We start from the raw sequence: 17,143 nt of genomic DNA, 5'->3' as shown, positions 1-17,143 counted from the left end.
CCCAGGACCCCAGGATCACACCCTAAGCCGAAGGCAGACGCTTAATGACTGAGCCACTCAGGCGCCCCAGGAATCAGTATTTCTTAAAAATTTCCAGATGAGACCAGTGTGCAGCCATGCAGTACTTACACCGATTTCTAGGACTGAGAGTAAGCAGCTGGCTTTCTCTCCATTTGCATGTACGTTCCCTTTCAACAGCATGTGTTTCGGATGATGAAGGTATACTGATTTCAGTGCACACGAAATGCCGCCCTGGAGACTCCTTTATGCTTGTCTTCTTGCCACTCAGCTGATTTAACAGAGGGAAGCTGGATTTCCCTTCTTGGGAGCAGTTTCCTAAATCCTATGAATTTCCTTTTGGGGAAAAATGATTTTTTCCTTGTTCGTGTGTGGTCCACCTTGAAGACAGACTGGAGGGCAAGCTGCATCAGCAACTGCAGCAGATGCTGTCAGGGGTCTGCCCGTATTGCCTACATACCTTTACCATTTTCACGCCCAGGGGTTCCCGGTGGGCGTCTTTGCGTCTTTGTTGGAGGGTGGCACTCAGGCTATTGGCACCCTTTGCCGGCACACAGCATAAACCAGAAGTGCCTGGGGATTTACATTTCCCCGAAGCAACCCTTAACCAATGACTAATAGGTGCAGTGGCATAAATACCCCTGCTCTCTCACCTCTGATCAGAAAAACTGGTGACCTACACTGTCTCTAGAGAGCTCCTGTAGGACTGAGCCAAGGTCACCCCCCACCTCCCCACCACTGTGGACTTTGCTCAGCATTGCCACACTGCTTGGTCTACCTTCTCTCTCTGCCCACTGCCCCACTGTCCTATTGGCTTTTCTTTGGAAGACTTTCTCATCTCAGGGGCTGCCTCTGGAGAAGGCAACGTAACATGGTATCACCGTGCGCACCCCCCAGAACCTTGACAAAGGCTCCGGCACTGACCTTCATCCTTAATACAAAGGGCATTGTACGTGCCACCAGGAACTGGGTTGCTTTCAATTCTCACATCAACGGCTCTCGTGATTTGCTGTTCATCACTCCCCTTGTTACACACGGTTGTCCTGAAACAGACAAAGAAGACGCTGTGTTAGGAGGACTGGCTAAGAATAGGAAAGAACAATTCTTTTCTGCCGTCTGTTCTGAATCAGCAGAGATTTTTCTGAGTTAGAATCTTCGGCTGAAAGCATCAGTAGGGAAGTACTCTCCCCAAAGGCCTCCAATCAGGAGGACACAGGTGAGGCTTCAGCTGAGGCCACACGTATCAGTTCAAGTTTCAGAGCCAGTACGTTGTTGATCTTTTCTAGTGTGTGTTTGTTTTATTTCACAAAATGCTGCTCTTCTTATTAGTGCCTTTCCTTTTGAGGGGGTTTGTCCCTGTTCTTTTTCAGATTTCTTAAAATGGATCATCACTTAGCTCATAGACCTTTATTTAGTCTTTTCTCTGCTCTAACACAAGCATCTAAATGTTTTAGATTTCCCTCCAGGCACAGCTTTCGTAGCATCGTAGGAGTTAGAGTATGTTATAGCTTTGGTAGCATTCAGTTCTACATACGTGCTACTTAACAAACCATTATTTATTCTTCTTCCATGATTTATTTAGGAATACCTTTGGCAAACAGCAAATAGAATTTTAAAAAATCTTTGTTTTCTAAATGGAGCATCTTGTCTATTTTAATCTAATTTAATCACAGATCTCTTTGAATTGAAATCTGCCATTTTCTATTAGTTCTGCACATTTTTTCTCTCTCTCTTTTCTTTCCCCTATTTTGATTGCTTGAATCTTTTTCTGGCATTCTCTTTTTCATATTGGTCTGGAAGTTATATATCCTTTTACTACCCTTTTAGTGATTATGACATTAATATTTAACATTACTTTTACCCTCTCCTCCAACAACTTAAAAATACTTAAAATACTATGTATTAGCGTACTTAAAATACTTCCTGACCTATGTGCCATTTTTTAATGTTTAGTATTATTGTTATTACTGCTTTATATAATTACATAATTTCAATTTACCCCCATATTTACTCTTGCCATTCATTGCTTTTTTAGGGTCTCCAGCCTTCCACCTGTAATTATTTTTCTCCGGCCTGAATATTGGCCTTTAGTGTTTCTTTTAGTGCAGGTCTGATATCATGGATTTTCTCACCTTTTGTCTGTCTAAAAATGTCTTTATTTTACTTTTATTACTGGAAGATATTTTCACTGGGTATAAAATTCTAAGTTGGCAATAATTTTCTTGTAGCACTTTGAAGGTATCATTCAGTTGCTTGGGGGCTTTCCTTGTCTATTTATTGTCGCTCCTTGGAAGGTACTTGTTATTACTCTTAATATTTTTCCTTTATATTTGAATCTTACCAGTTTCACCATGATGTGCCAAGTTTGAATTTATCTGTCCTACTCAGGTGTTGTAGGGCTTCTCAAATCTGTGCCTGGATGTTTTTCTTCAGTTGTAGGTAAGTCTCATATTGCTTTTGCTCCTTCTTTCAGAATTCCAATTACATGCATCTCTTCCTTTGACCTTTTCTTCTGTATTTTTCATCCTTTTTTTTCTTCTGTTCTTTATTCTGGATACTTCCTCTGAAATATCTTCTAGTTCATTAATTTTTTTTCCTTTGGCTCTTTTTAAATCAGCGGTTAGATATATCCATTATGCTCTTAACTTTACTTATTGCATGTTTTACTTCTAGAGTTTCGATTTGGTTATTTTCATAGTTTCAGTCTTTTGCCAAAATTCTCCTTCTCGTCTCCTGTATCTTTGAACATTTGAAAAAGTTATTTAAAGTCTGCATCTACCAATGCAAATATTTAGAGTTTCTGTTCGCTGTCTTATTCTGGTTGCCTTATCTCCTATGTGACTGGTTATTTTATACGGTGGGACAAATCATATATTTTCTAAAATCGTGGAAATAAATTGCTTAAGATAACGTTGCCTCTTCTAGAGAGGATTTTTAAAGTCAGTTCTGCTAGGTATGAGGTACACTGGACCTCCAGTATTATCTCAACCCACATTCGTGGCTCCAGAGGATTTTAAGCTATGCTGCGGCTATTATGAGGGCCTGCATGCTTCTTCCAATTTACTCTTACTCCTGGGGTACAGCCCTGTAAAGTCCCAGCCCAAAGCAAAGGACTCTGCAGGCCCTGCCTACACAAAACCTGAATTCAAATCTCTGTCCTAGTCCCATGAGGCTATCTAAACTGCTGCTGGTTTTCAGCCATCCTTTAGGGAATCTGCAAAAGCTTCTAGGAGGCAAGTGGTTCCCAATTCTGTATTCACCACTCTAAGCCTCCATCCTCTTCTGGATTTATGTGTACACTCAATAGAAATTCATGGACATACAGACCAGATCTACTGTATGTATACTACGCTATCATTTGCAAGATGCACCACGCATTTAATAATCGGTTTTCAGTGTGGAGGGGGGGATGGCTGTATAGGAAAGACCCACAGTGAAATGTATATACTGATGATCAGATACTTCTTGATTCCAGAAATATTTTTTTAATGATTTTTAATTATATTATGTTAGTCACCATACAGTACATCCCCGGTTTCCAATGTAAGGCTCGATGATTCATTAGTTGTGTATAACACCCAGTGTACCATGCAATACGTGCCCTCCTTACTACCTATCACCAGCCTATCCCATTCCCCCACCCCCCTCCCCTCTGAGGCCCTCAGTTTGTTTCTCATAGTCCATAGTCTCTCATGTTTCATTCCCCCTTCTGATTACCCCCCTTTCTTTATCCCTTTCTTCCCCTACTGATCATCCTAGTTCTTATGTTCCATAGATGAGAGAAATCATATGATAGTTGTCTTTCTCTGCTTGACTTATTTCACTTAGCATTATCTCCTCCAGTGCCGTCCATGTTGTAGCAAATGTTGAGAACTCGTTCTTTCTGATAGCTGAGTAATATTCCATTGTCTATATGGACCACAGCTTCTTAATCCAGTCATCTGTTGAAGGGCATCTTGGCTCTTTCCACAATGTAGCTATTGTGGACAATGCTGCTATGAACATTGGGGTGCATATGGCCCTTCTCTTCACTACATCTGTATCTTTGGGGTAAACACCCAGTAGTGCAATGGCTGGATCATAGGGTAGCTCAATTTTTAACTTTTTAAGGGACCTCCACACTGTTTTCCAGAGTGGCTGTACCAACTTGCATTCCCACCAACAATGTAGGAGGGATCCCCTTTCTCCACATCCTCTCCAACAATTGTTGTCTCTTGCCTTGTCTATTTTTGCCATTCTAACTGGCGTAGGGTGGTATCTCAGTGTGGTTTTGATTTGAATTTCCTTGATGGCTAATGATTTTGAACATTTTTTCATGTGTCTGTTAGCCATTTGTATGTCTTCATTGGACAGAAATATTAAAATAGTTTTATTTTTAGTATTAATATGTTGTGTAGTAAATATATCAAGTAAGTATGTTTGCTACAAAGAAATATCATCTCAGCAATGCAGAGATCTATTAATATGTCCTAACACTTTACAGCAAACCTAGGGAGGATGGACCTTTCCAAAGACGCAGTCCTGATTTGTAATGCCTGGGAGACGGAAGTCTGGCTCCAAGCTGGCTCTTCAGAATTCCCAAATACTCTGGTTATCTGATGCAACGATAATAACAGAGTCATGAAAAACATCCACGTTTGACTACACTGTGGAAACATGCATGCATAGGACCTCTTGTGTCTCCTCAGGAACCTGAACATAAGACATCAGGCAGAGAGGGCCATGGTTCCAGAGTCACTGAAAAGCTTTGGATGTAGCCTAGCTGTCCTCTTTATTCAACTGCTGCTTCACACGTGGCACAACAGCAGACATAAGTCAGCCTGGTTGTGTGTGTTTTCTATGGCCATCTGCCAGCCCATCTTCAAGGTTATTATCAGCCAAAGTAGTTGTTGCAGCCCATTTTGCTCTTTCACATTCCTGTGGCATGAAGGAGACAGTGGAATGGCTCCTGCCTCTTCTGAGTATGACTAAAGAAGCAGTTAGCAGAACTAATGGGCAGTTTTCTCCTACTTGGCCACAAGAATTATTTCTCCGCAAGGATCCTTGGGTCAGGAACTCAGACAGGGCATGATCCGAGTGGCTTGTCTCTGCTCTCTAGTCTCTAGTCTAGGGCCGGAGCTGGGAAGACTCACAGACTGGCCAGAACTCAACAGCTGGGGGCGGGAATCACACTGAGGCACCTTCACTCACATTTCCGGCAGTTAACACGGGCTATGGGTTGGGAGACCAGTGGGGACTGTTGGTGAGGGCACCTATGTGGGGGATCTCCCTATGGCCTGGGCTTCCTCACAGCATGGCCCGCTCAGGATAGGCAGACGTCTTACATGACATCTCAAAAGTGACTGTCCCAGAACTCTGGGCATGGATTTTTCCGACCTAACCTCAGAAGTCACATGGTATCACTCCTGCTGTATTCTATCGGTCAAGGCGATACTATGCTGTCCCTGATTCAAAGGGGGAGGACACAGACCCCACTTCCCAATGGGAGTACTGTGAAAGAATTGTGCCCATACCATCCTCCTATTCATATGTATGTAGATGAATACCCAAAGAGAAAAAGAGATAAAGGATATATACCAGTTAAGAGTCATTACCTCTGAGGCAGGGAAAAAGAGAGAAACTCACTTTGTACTTTACACATATCTGTATTTGAAATTCTTTACAAGCATGTATTATTTTTATAACTTAAAAAGGAAATTCAAAATAACAAAGGGGGGGAAAACTGTGACAGAACGCCACAAAAATGTTTTTATTTGAGAACTCAGAACGAGATTGTGCTGGAAGCTACTGCCCATTGCACGTTGCCCATCCTGGCACCTCAATAAAATATGAGCCTATGTGAGCTCCCACATAAGCCCTGGTGGGGTAGCGGGGGTGAATGGGAAGGATTGCTTTCCCCAGCACCCCTGACTTACCCCAGGGTGCCATCCGCCAACCAGCCCGTGGTGCACACCGAGAAGGCACAGTCATGGACCACCCTCCGCAGCTCTTCCGCAGACACCAGGTGAGCGCCCCTGCTCTTGCAGGAAAGCCGAGCCGCCTCCAGTTCTAGGCCCTGAGAGCCATTCTGAGACTCCAGCACAAAGAGCTTCCCTGTGTGGGGACAAGCACGAACACAGGCTTACTCCAGGATCCGAGGAATTTAACCTCAGCAAACTCACTCTCTGGCAGATACCTGTCAGAACTGGAGTTTCCCGCTAGCCTGAAGACCGAGTGCAGCGGCTACCCCATTGCACTCATCCTGGGGACTAGATGATGACAATTACTTTGGTGTTTTAATCTGTTTTTTGCTCCTGTCTTCTTTAAAAACAAAAAAAATTAACCATCTGCTCTGGCATGTTTATCCGGATAAACCTTCAAATCTTCCTTTTTACAAGCTATGTTATAAACACCACGTGTTAAGGCTCAGTGTCCTCTGTTCCCCTGAGTTGGGTCAGTTGGTGTCTGGGGTACTGATTCAGGTCTCAGTTCTGCCTTCTTATGCCTGCCCCAGCTCTAGGGTGACCCCATACACAGCTCTCCCCACTCCCTTCTCTCTGTCTATTGTCTCAGGACACTATCAGGCCCTTCCCACAGTGAGTTCCTTGTGCTTACTGCCATTTTCCCCAGACTGGACGAGTAGCAGAGGCCATGTCTGGTGCACCCTGGCTCCCTGCAGCACAAGGGCATGTAGTGGGCCTCAAAAAATGTGTGGCAGATGAGCAGAATGGGAACATGAATTCAGGCAGTGGTGGAAGCTGAGGCTGAAAGCAAAAAAGAGCTTTAGGCAAGAAAACCATGGAGGAGGAGGGGAGAACTGCGGTCCCTAGGAGCCTCCCGTAGAGATGAAGCAATGCCTTAGATAACCCAACCAAGTTTAAGGTAAAGGCAGCGGAGCAAAGCACCCAGTTGGAATGAGATACTTCGCTTCTATTAACAAAATTATCATAATACACTGATTTTATTAGAATGAGACACTTTAACTGTTATCAACTGCAAAATAACTATAATAATATAACAATCCCTCAGCTTGGCAACCAAAGTTACAAGAAAAATGCAAAAATGTTTCACAATAAACGTATCTGTAGGTGACTGGTCCTCTCCTAGACTTGGTACCAGTGTGCAATACACAACCTGAACAACTATACTTGATGGCCCTGCCTGGAGAAGCATGTGCCCCAAGACACTTTTGTATTAATGGCATTCGCCTATCTGGAAAAAAAAATATTATGAAATTTAACTGAGGTGTTGATGGCCAAGCCCCTGAGCAAGGGGGATAAAAGTGAAAGCCCGGGGCTCACAAGGTAGGGAATGTGATAGACCTCTCCTCCCCCCTCCACCACCATCTCATGCACACATAAATACACAAAGCTTGGACCCTGAAGGGTTAAACTCTCAGGATAAGAATGAACAAGGATAAACAATATTCCCTCCTATCATTCTCAAGGGACTGTTGGAAGAGTTGTCTTGGTGCTAGGAACCCAAGTGCTAATCTTCATTGGGAATTGCAGTCCTAACAAAAACTGGCCTCTAAGATACTTTAAGCCATGAATTTAGCTTAAAGTGGCTTGAGATTGATATTTACCCAGACATTTGGTAGGAACAAACATAAATCTTGTCTGGAGAAAAAAAATTTTTTTCATCTTAGGCTTCAGGAAATCCCATGCAAATATTTTTTCAAAGGCAATGACAAGGACAGTAAAATACAACTAAGTGTATAGGAAACAAGGCACCACAAGTGAGAAGCAACATATACAACATTCAGCAGACACTGACCTAAATATAAATCCGATACTGGTATTAATAGACATAGATTATAAAACAGTGATGATTACTACATTTAAAGGAATAAGAGACAAGTCCGAAAATACCTGCAAAGAAGAGAAAACTATAAACTGGCTTAGCTGATTTGAAAAAGAACCAGACAGGACTTCTAGAAATTAAAGATACAATGATAAATTAAAAATGCAATGGATGTTTTTGGCTGCATATAAGACACAATTGAACAAAGAACTCATCCTTGAAACAGAAATCAGAAGAAATCATCCAAAATGTAGTAAAGAGACAAAAAGGATAGAAAATAATAAGATAATAAAGAGACATGGAGGAAAGAATAAGATTCCAGAAATAAACCTTCACATTTACAGCCAATTGATTTTCAACAAGGGTGTCAAAACCATCCAATGGGAAAAGAAGAGTCTTTTCAAGAAATGGTGCTGGGACAACTGTACGGGCACATGCAAAAGCGTGAAGCTGGACTCCTGCCTCAGCCCCTACACGATAATTAATTCAAAGTGAATCAAAGACCTAAATGGAAGAGCTTAAACTGTAATACCTAGAGGAAACATGGGAAATCTTTGTCATCTTGGATAATGCAGTGGTTTCTTAGATAGAACACCAAAAGCAGAAGCAAAGAGAAAATACATAAATTGAGCTTCATCAAAATTAAAAACTTTTTGCTTTAGAGGACAAAATCAGTAAAGTGAAAAGACGACCCACAGAATGAAAGAAAATTTCTGCAAATATACATCTATTAAGAAACTTGTACATATAATGGGTAAAGAACTCCAACAACTCAACAACAACTAAAGAAACCAAATAACCTGACTGAAAATGGGCAGAGGACTTGAAAAGATGTTTCTCCAAAGAAGTTTTACAAATGGCCAATGGAACGTGAAAAGATGCTTAGCAGCACTAACCATGAGGGAACTGCAAATCAGAACTACAATTAAATACCACTTCGTACCCATTAGGATGGTTATTAATAAAAAAAGAAACAACAGAAAATAACAAGTGTTGGCAGAAATGTAGAGAAAAACTGGAATCCTTATGCATTGCCGGTGGGATTATAAAATAGTGCAGCTGCTGGGGAAAACCGTATGGTGATTCCTCAAAAAACTAAACATGGAATTACCATGTGATCCGGCGATTCTATTTCTGGGTATATGCCCTTAGAAGTAAAAGCAGGGACGTGAATGATATTTGTACAAATTCATAGCAGTATTATTCACAACAACCATAGGTGGAAGCAACAGAAGTGTCCATCAACAGACGAATGGATAAACATAATGTGGTTTATACATACGATAGAATATTAATCAGCCTTAAAAAGAAGAAAAGTTTGACACATGCTACAACATGGTTAAATCTTAAAGACATAAATCTTAAAGACTGAAATAAGTCAGTCAAATTACAGAGACAGAAAATAGAAGGGGGGTTACCAGGGGCTGGGGTGGGGAGGAAAGAGAACTAATGCTTAATGGGGACAGAGTTTCAGCTGGCAAAGATGAAAAAGTTCTAGAGATGAACGGTGGTGATGGTTGCACGACAATGTGAATATACTTAACGCCACAGAATTGTATACATAAAAGGGGCTAAAATGGTATTTAAAAAATAGGTAAAGGATCTGAATAGACATCTTTTTTTTAAAGATTTTATTCATTAATTTGAGAGAGAGAGTGCACAAGCAGCAGGGGGCAGAGGGAGAGGGAGAAGCAGATTCCCTGCCAAGCAGGGAGCCCCACACGCAGCTCAATCCCAGGACCCAGGGATCATGACCTGAGCCAAAGGCAGATGCCCAACCAACTGAGCCACCCAGGCGCCCCTGAATAGATATCTTTAAAGAGATGCCAATCAGCACATGAAAAGATGCTCAACATTATTAGCCAACAGAAAAATGCAAATCAAAACCACAATGAGATATTACTTCATATCCACTAGGATGGCTATCATCAAAAAGACATATTTTGACATAAGTGATGGTGAGGCTATGGAAAAAATGGAACCTTCAAACACTGTTGGTGGAAATGTAAAAGAATGTAGCTGCTTTGGAAAATAGTCTAGCAGTTTCTCAGTTAATAGCTGTTTCTCATAGAGTGACCATATGACCCAGCAATTACGCTCTAAGGTGAATAGCCGAAGGAACTGAAAACACATGTTTATATAGAAACTTCTGTATGAATGTTCATAGCAACATTATGTGTAATAAATAACAAATTAAGTTCATAATTATAAAATTGGGTTTATAATAGCCAAAAAGTAGAATCCATCCAATGACCACCAACTGATGAATGGATCAACAAAGTACGATATGAATATCCATACAATGGAATGTTATTTGGCAGTGAAATGAAATGAAATGCTGATACATGCTGCAAATGGATAAAAACATCATGCCAACTGAAAGAAGCCAGGCACAAAAGCCCACATATTGTATGATTCCATTTACATGAAATGTCCAAAACAGGCAAATTCACAGAGACAGAAAGTAGTTGCCGAGGACTTGGGGGGTTGAGGAGAAACAAGGAGTAAATGCTAATGGGTATAGGGTTTATTTTGGGGCAAAAAAATGTTCTAAAATTGTGTGTAGTGATTCATAACTCTGTGAGTATACTAAAGACCAGTGAATCACACACTTCAAATGGGCAAATTGTACAGCATATGAATCATATTTCAATAAAGCTGTTATTTAAAAAGGCATCACTAGAGAGGAAAGGTTCTGTTATGATGATAGTTATTTCATGAGTAATAGAAAATAATTTTAAACAAATATATAACAACTCTAGATTGGAAGAAGGCAATATTAACAAAACTACAGAGAGAATTGGAAAAATCCACAGTGCTTTTAATAATTTTAAGCACTGTCCTCCTCAGTAATTGATAAAACAGGAAAAAATTGGAAAGAATATAGAAGGTTTAAGCAACAAAATTCACACACTTGATGTAAGGACCAATGCACAATACTGCAAACTACAAAATACACATTCATTTTAGACACACACAGGACATTTGTAAAACTGATCAAATACTGAACTATAAGACAAACTGAAAAACATTTCAACACTCAAACCATACAAAGCGTATTTTTAAACCACAATACAAACAACCTAAAATCTCTTTTATTTATCAAACACTTATATAATATTTACTACGGGCCAGGTGTTATTCAAATTGCTTTACAAATATTCATTAAATTAATCCTTAAAACAACCTATAATGTAGGTGTTATTATTATCCCTATCTTTTTAAAAAAATATTTTATTTATTTATTTATTTATCTGACAGAGAGACAGAGAGAAAGCGTGCAGGGGGAGTGGCACAGGGAGAGGGAGAAGCAGGCTCTCCACTGAGCAGGGAGCCCAACATCAAACTCGATCCCTGAATCTTGTGATCATGACCTGAGCTGAAGGCAGATGTTTAACTTACTGACCCACCCAGGCACCCCATCATCCCTATCTTATAGTTAAGATTTAGTATTAATGATTTGTCCAAGATCACACAGCTGGGATACAAAACCAGGTAGTCTGACTCTATATCAGTGATCCTAACCACTCTGCTATACTGCTTCTCAATAGCAAAGTAATAACTAGGAAAATCCCCTTGTGCATGGACGTTACAAAATATACTTCTAAATGAACCATGGTTCAAAGAAGAAACCACAATTGAAATAAAACATTTTTATGTAAGTGACAAAAACTGGTAGAGAAACTAAAGTAGTATTTAAGGGACATTTATAGCCTCAAATGCTCATATTACAAAAGAAGAATGGTTGATAACCAATGATCTAATTTTCTATCTTAAAAACACAGAAGAACATAAAATTAAAGTTTCTAAAGAAGTAGAAAGAAGGAAATAACAAAGATAGAACAGAAATCAATGAAATGAAAAGAAAACATACGATAAAGAAAATAAAGCCAAAAGCTTCTTCTTTCTAAAGAATGATAAAGTTGATAAATCCCAAGCAAAATTGATCAAGACAAAAACGGAGAAAATAACAAATTACCAATATCAAGAATGAAAGGGGACATCACTACAGATCCCATGGACACTGAAAAGATAACAAGATTATTATATAACATATGCCAGTACATTTGACAATTTACATGAAATGTATCAATTTCATTAAAAAACAAACTTAACAAAACTGACCCAAAATGAGTAAGAAAATCTGAATACCTCTTTATCTACTAAAGAAATTAAATTCATGGGGCGTCTGGGTGGCACAGCGGTTAAGCGTCTGCCTTCGGCTCAGGGTGTGATCCCGGCGTTCTGGGATCGAGCCCCACATCAGGCTCCTCCGCTATGAGCCTGCTTCTTCCTCTCCCACTCCCCCTGCTTGTGTTCCCTCTCTCGCTGGCTGTCTATATCTCTGTCGAATAAATAAATAAAATCTTTAAAAAAAAAAGAAATTAAATTCATAATTTAGGGGCCCCTGGGTGGCTCAGTTGGTTGGGTGTCTGCCTTCAGCTCAGATCACGATCCCAGGACTCTGGGATCGAGTGCCAAGTCAGGTTCCCTGCTCAGTGAAGAGCCTGCTTTTCCTTCTCCCTCTGCCCCTCCACCCCTACTTGTGCTCTCCTTCCTACTCTCTCTCAAATAAATAAGTAAATAAAATCTTAAAAAAGAATAAATTCATCATTTAAAATCTTCCCCTAACTTCAAACACATACGACCTCACTACCAAACACTAAACAAAACAAAACAAAATAACAGCTCACCTTGCAGCAATCTTTTCAGAGAACAGAAAGGAAACAACTTCCCAAGTTATTTTTAGAAATCATTATAATCCTAGGGGCACCTGGGTGGCTCTGTCGGTTAAGCATCTGACTCTTGGTTTTGGCTCAGGTCATGATCTCAGGGTTGTGAGATCAAGCCCCATGTTGGACTCTGCACTCAGCAAGAGTCTGCTTGAGACTCTCTCCCCACAACCCTCTCTCTATATAAAATAAATAAATAAATCTTTAAAAAAATCGTCACAATCCTGATGTCAATACCTGACAAGAATATTATAAGAAATGAAAATTATAGGCCAATATATCTCATGAACAGAGTCCATAACCCTAAATCTTCACTCCAGGCTCAGTTGTAGGTCATCTCTTCTCACTGTGAAACCTTTCCCTAGGATTCTATCCACACACATGGTTTCAACGACTACACTTACACAGATGATTCACGTTTTTCTCTACAGTCCAGACCCTATTCATTCACCCCTCCACCTCCATACCTCCACTCTCTCTCACCTGCACAACTAAAATGGCATCCTATACGGTCTCTCTATGTCTAGTCTTGCCCTGGTGCCATCCATTCTCCCTACATCACAATCAGGGTGATCTTTTCAAAATGCAAATCTTATCAGTCACTCTACTACTGGAAATCATCCAGTGGCTTCCTTCCCTTTTTTGGATTAAAACAAAACTTTTGTCTATGAGGACCCACCTCATTGCACCCACTCCAATTTCCCTAGCATCATTTCAAACCATTTCAACTTTGGACTCTTGGCTCCAGCCCTTCTGTCTCTTATCACATGGCCCATTTTCCCTGCTCACAGTTTTTTTTTTTTTTTTTTATACGCTATTCTTTACCCAGAGACTCATTCTTTCCCCTCAGATCCTCCCACACCAAATCCAAACTTCCTAGTGTATGCTTTGCTCTCATACCACCTCTGTCCTTTAATTTCATCACCTATCAAAATTGCAACTTCACGTTCCATTCGTGTAATGATTTGTCTGTTGACTCTCTAACCCATTGGATTTTGAGCTACCTGATAGCAAGGACCAATTTCTCCTCACCATTCTATCCCCAACAGTGAGGCCTGTACCTAGCTTACAGAAGATGCTCAGTAAATCATCTGTTGAATTCATGCATCTTTTCCTGTGATGCAGTTAATTTGCGTTCAGTTAATGTGAAAAATTTTCAGTTTCAAAAGCATTTTAAAAATACAGTAGAAAAGAAGAAAAAATACAGATCTCTTTCATGTATGAGATGCATATCTTATTAGTCAAATGTAAACTAAATGGTCTTCATCTGAATTTATCTCATTGACTGATTTTTTTAAAAAATATTTTATTTATTTATTTGACATAGAGAGAGAGACAGCCAGCGAGAGAGGGAACACAAGCAGGGGGAGTGGGAAAGGAAGAAGCAGGCTCCTAGAGGAGAAGCCTGAGGCGGGGCTTGATCCCAGAATGCCGGGATCACTCCCTGAGCCGAAGGCAGACGCTTAACGACTGTGCCACCCAGGGGCCCCTCATTGACTGATTTTTAATAGGTCCATAGAGTTTTTCAGAACTCCAAGTCTCTCTTCAAATGTCTATAACACATCGCAGTTTAGCTGAACATTTCTTCTTCTTCCTTTCGTTACTGTAGAACACAAATAACCAAATGTGGAAAGTGGTAGTAGTTAAACATATATTTGGTAAAGAAAAGAATCCGTTTATAATATAGGTTCTAATTCTTCAATGGCTCTATTATAAAAGTTGGAATTCAGCAAATGGAATTTCTTGAAAGCAAGTGTACCCATAATTGGGGAAGGGGGGAGAAGGAAAGAAAGGAGAAGGGAGAAACAGAGGCATTTCTGGCAAGGGGCAACAAGAAAACACGCTCTCATGCTGCTGTTACTCGCTCCTTCTCCAGTGATATTTCTGCCTCCACTTTTCCATGACCCATATCAAGCCAGGTAGGTGCAAAATACTGATTCATCTCCATCTGGCATTCCATTTAAGCAGTAACAATAGGGTGAAAATCTAAAGCCTCATGGATTGCAGAGATATTTCTTTAAAAGGAATTAAGTTGGTACAATAGTATACATTGTTCAAAAGTTAATACTAGCTCCAATTTATTCTACTTGCATACTTTAAAATCAGCTTAATTTTCATGACTCAATGTCAGACAAAAAATACTACAGTAAAAAATGAACAGCGGACTGACTGCTAATAGGTATGGGATTTCATTTCAGGGGATAGGCATTTTCAGGAGTTAGGTCATGGTGATGGCTGAACAACATAATGAATATACTAAAAACTACTGAATCGTAAATTTTTAAATGGTAAATTTTATGTGAATTACATCTCAATTTAAACAAATGAACAGTTATCATGAGGAGCCCTCAAAGTTAAAACTGTTTTCTTCTCTAACACTCTGGGGATATGAAGAAATAAGACATTCATCCTTAATTAGGAGCAACGAGTTTTTCAAGCTGGCACTTGGGACAAAAAGTACCAAAAATTCTAAGATAATATCTGGAAGTTTTTTCTTACTTTCCCGCTTTCCCTAACCACCATGCTTCTTTTTGTGAAGTCTTCTCATTTCGCCTGATATTGCTTACTAAAAATCAATGACATTTAAAAATACACATAGCATCCCAAATCAGGCAAGGGTTTTTCTCCTTCATCAATTTAATTTGTCCCAAGCTTGGATTTTCTAGAAACTGCTCAGGGATGTGAGAACTGCTGGCTTCTTTTCTTTCAGATCCTCCTCTACCAAGTCAACGGAGTTTTGTTCCAAAATCAAAATACAGCTCAATTCGCTTTTTGAAACTTAGGCAATACATGGCTCTGATCCTGCCAATTTAAGAGAAGTACTCAAAGCCTAATTGAGGTTCAAGAAACAAACAAAAAAAACAAACAAAAAGCAGGTCGATTCTTATAACCTGCAATAATCTCTTCCTTACCTACTTCTCCAGCCCTCGTATCAAACGACTTCCTCACCTTGCACTCTCAGCTCCAGCCACTCTATCATTTATCCCGTTTTCCTTGCCACTCACAGGGCCTTTGCACATGCTATTCCTTCCGCACAAGACACTCTCCTCTCCCCTTTACCTAGATGATTCCCACTCACCTTTCAATATTCTTGGACCAAGCCAAACTACCGAGGAACTCTTCTCCGCCATGCCGCCAGGGGTACATTTAATACACGTGAAAAGTTCTCTCTCTTCAAAAGAGTAGGTTCTAGGGCACCCTAGACGTGACTTCACGGTACAGACCTCTCATAAAGATCTTCGGAAAGCTAGCGACGGGCTGCCGGACCATCGCACAAGCTTTTTGCGGGGCTTGGAGGAAGGTTTCACAGGCTGAGGTTGGGGTGGGGGGCGCTGGGGCTAGCGGAGACTCGGTGAGTCAGGCGAGGGACGCAGGGTCGCCCCAGCGCCACTCGCGTCATTCCCCGCCAGGCTTGCCGGAGGGAACACCCCAGCGAGCGTCGCTTTCGCCACCCGGACCCCACGCGCCAACCCCCGGCACCCCGCGCACACTCACCGTCCGCCCGCACGGAGAGGCGCGGCAGACCGAGCAGGAGCAGCGCCACCGCCCAGAGCTGGGCGCGGGGACCGCGTCCCTCCGCAGCCATGGTCCGGGAGTCCACGCGCGGCGGGCTGCAGGCCGGGCTGCGGCGGCGGGCGCGGCCGCGCGGCCACTGCCCCTCTTGCGCCACTAGGCTGTGCGCACTGCGCTCTGCTCCGCGGGCTTCGCGCCCCGCGCCCCGCGCGCCGGAGGGAGGAGGGCGCACGGCTCGGGGAGGCCGGGCGCCGGGAGGCGCCGCGCTGTGGCCCCCGAGCTCCCGGGGGGTCTCGTCCAAGGCGCCGGGGAGGTGGCTGGACCCGGCTTCGCCTTCGCGCCGGGCACCTGGAGGCCTCCAAGCTCCCGAGCTCCCGGGGCACCGCCGGGGCGGAGGGTGAGGGCGCGGGGAGGCGGGGAGAGTGCAGAGCCGGCTGCAGGGAACCCCCGCCTGCCCGGGGGACCCTGGCGAAAGGGTGACGCAGTCTGAGAGGCCGGGCCCTCCGGGAGGACCGTTCAAAACCAAATGCCTAATTCTGCCCTCTGCCTCTTGCAGTTGGCGTCCTCCCACAGAGAAGGAACATGTTTATGAAAAATTAGAATCTAACTTGCCAACCTCATTCTAAGGAGTGAAATGCACGGAACAGCGAGACTCCTCCTCAAAGCGTAGCTTGGAAGTCCCTCACAAAGGAGCATCTTCGGGACGCTTCCTTCTCTACTTTTCAAGGTACGCCCTGGCATTTCAGTACCGACGGCGCTGGCGTGGTTGTCACTATTTTCACACCTCCCCAATCAGGGCTTCCTTGACCTGGAGAGGGCCTGAAATTCGGATTCTGTTGGTCTGGGCTGGGAATCCACGTTCTAAAGTGTCCCCCCGCCCCGAATTCTGCTGCAGGAGCCCCTGCTCTGGATTAGTTCCTTTTTCCAGCTCACCCCCTGTCCTGTTCATAGCATTAGCATCGTTCAGTAAGGGAAGGAGGATTTGCATTCTTCGCGCATGGCGCAATAGATATCAGTATTGTAACTGGAGCACCCGTGACACTGTACAGTTTACGAGTCCCTTCCACCTTCAAGTACTGGTCAGCAGATATGTAGTG

At 42.2% G+C, this 17,143-nt stretch overlaps 1 protein-coding gene across 1 annotated transcript in view; it reads right to left on the bottom strand.

Annotated features, from left to right (window-relative positions):
* SUSD5 (sushi domain containing 5) overlaps positions 1 to 16,161 on the bottom strand; it is a 57,523-nt gene extending 41,362 nt beyond the window's left edge. Inside the window, exons 1-3 of the mRNA XM_045798139.2 lie at positions 16,029 to 16,161; positions 5,934 to 6,111; positions 943 to 1,061 (exon numbers count right to left, since the gene is read on the bottom strand). Of these exons, the coding sequence (XP_045654095.2) occupies positions 943 to 1,061; positions 5,934 to 6,111; positions 16,029 to 16,119 (388 nt within the window). The 5' untranslated portion in view covers positions 16,120 to 16,161. The remainder of the gene's footprint in view (positions 1 to 942; positions 1,062 to 5,933; positions 6,112 to 16,028) is intronic.
* Between the last annotated feature and the right edge of the window lie 982 nt (positions 16,162 to 17,143).

The sequence above is a fragment of the Ursus americanus genome, chromosome 20 (assembly GCF_024610735.1).
Source record: "Ursus americanus isolate L20-20 chromosome 20, mUrsAme1.1.p, whole genome shotgun sequence".
Taxonomy (NCBI): domain Eukaryota; kingdom Metazoa; phylum Chordata; class Mammalia; order Carnivora; family Ursidae; genus Ursus; species Ursus americanus.
This window is presented reverse-complemented; position numbering and strand designations above follow the sequence as displayed.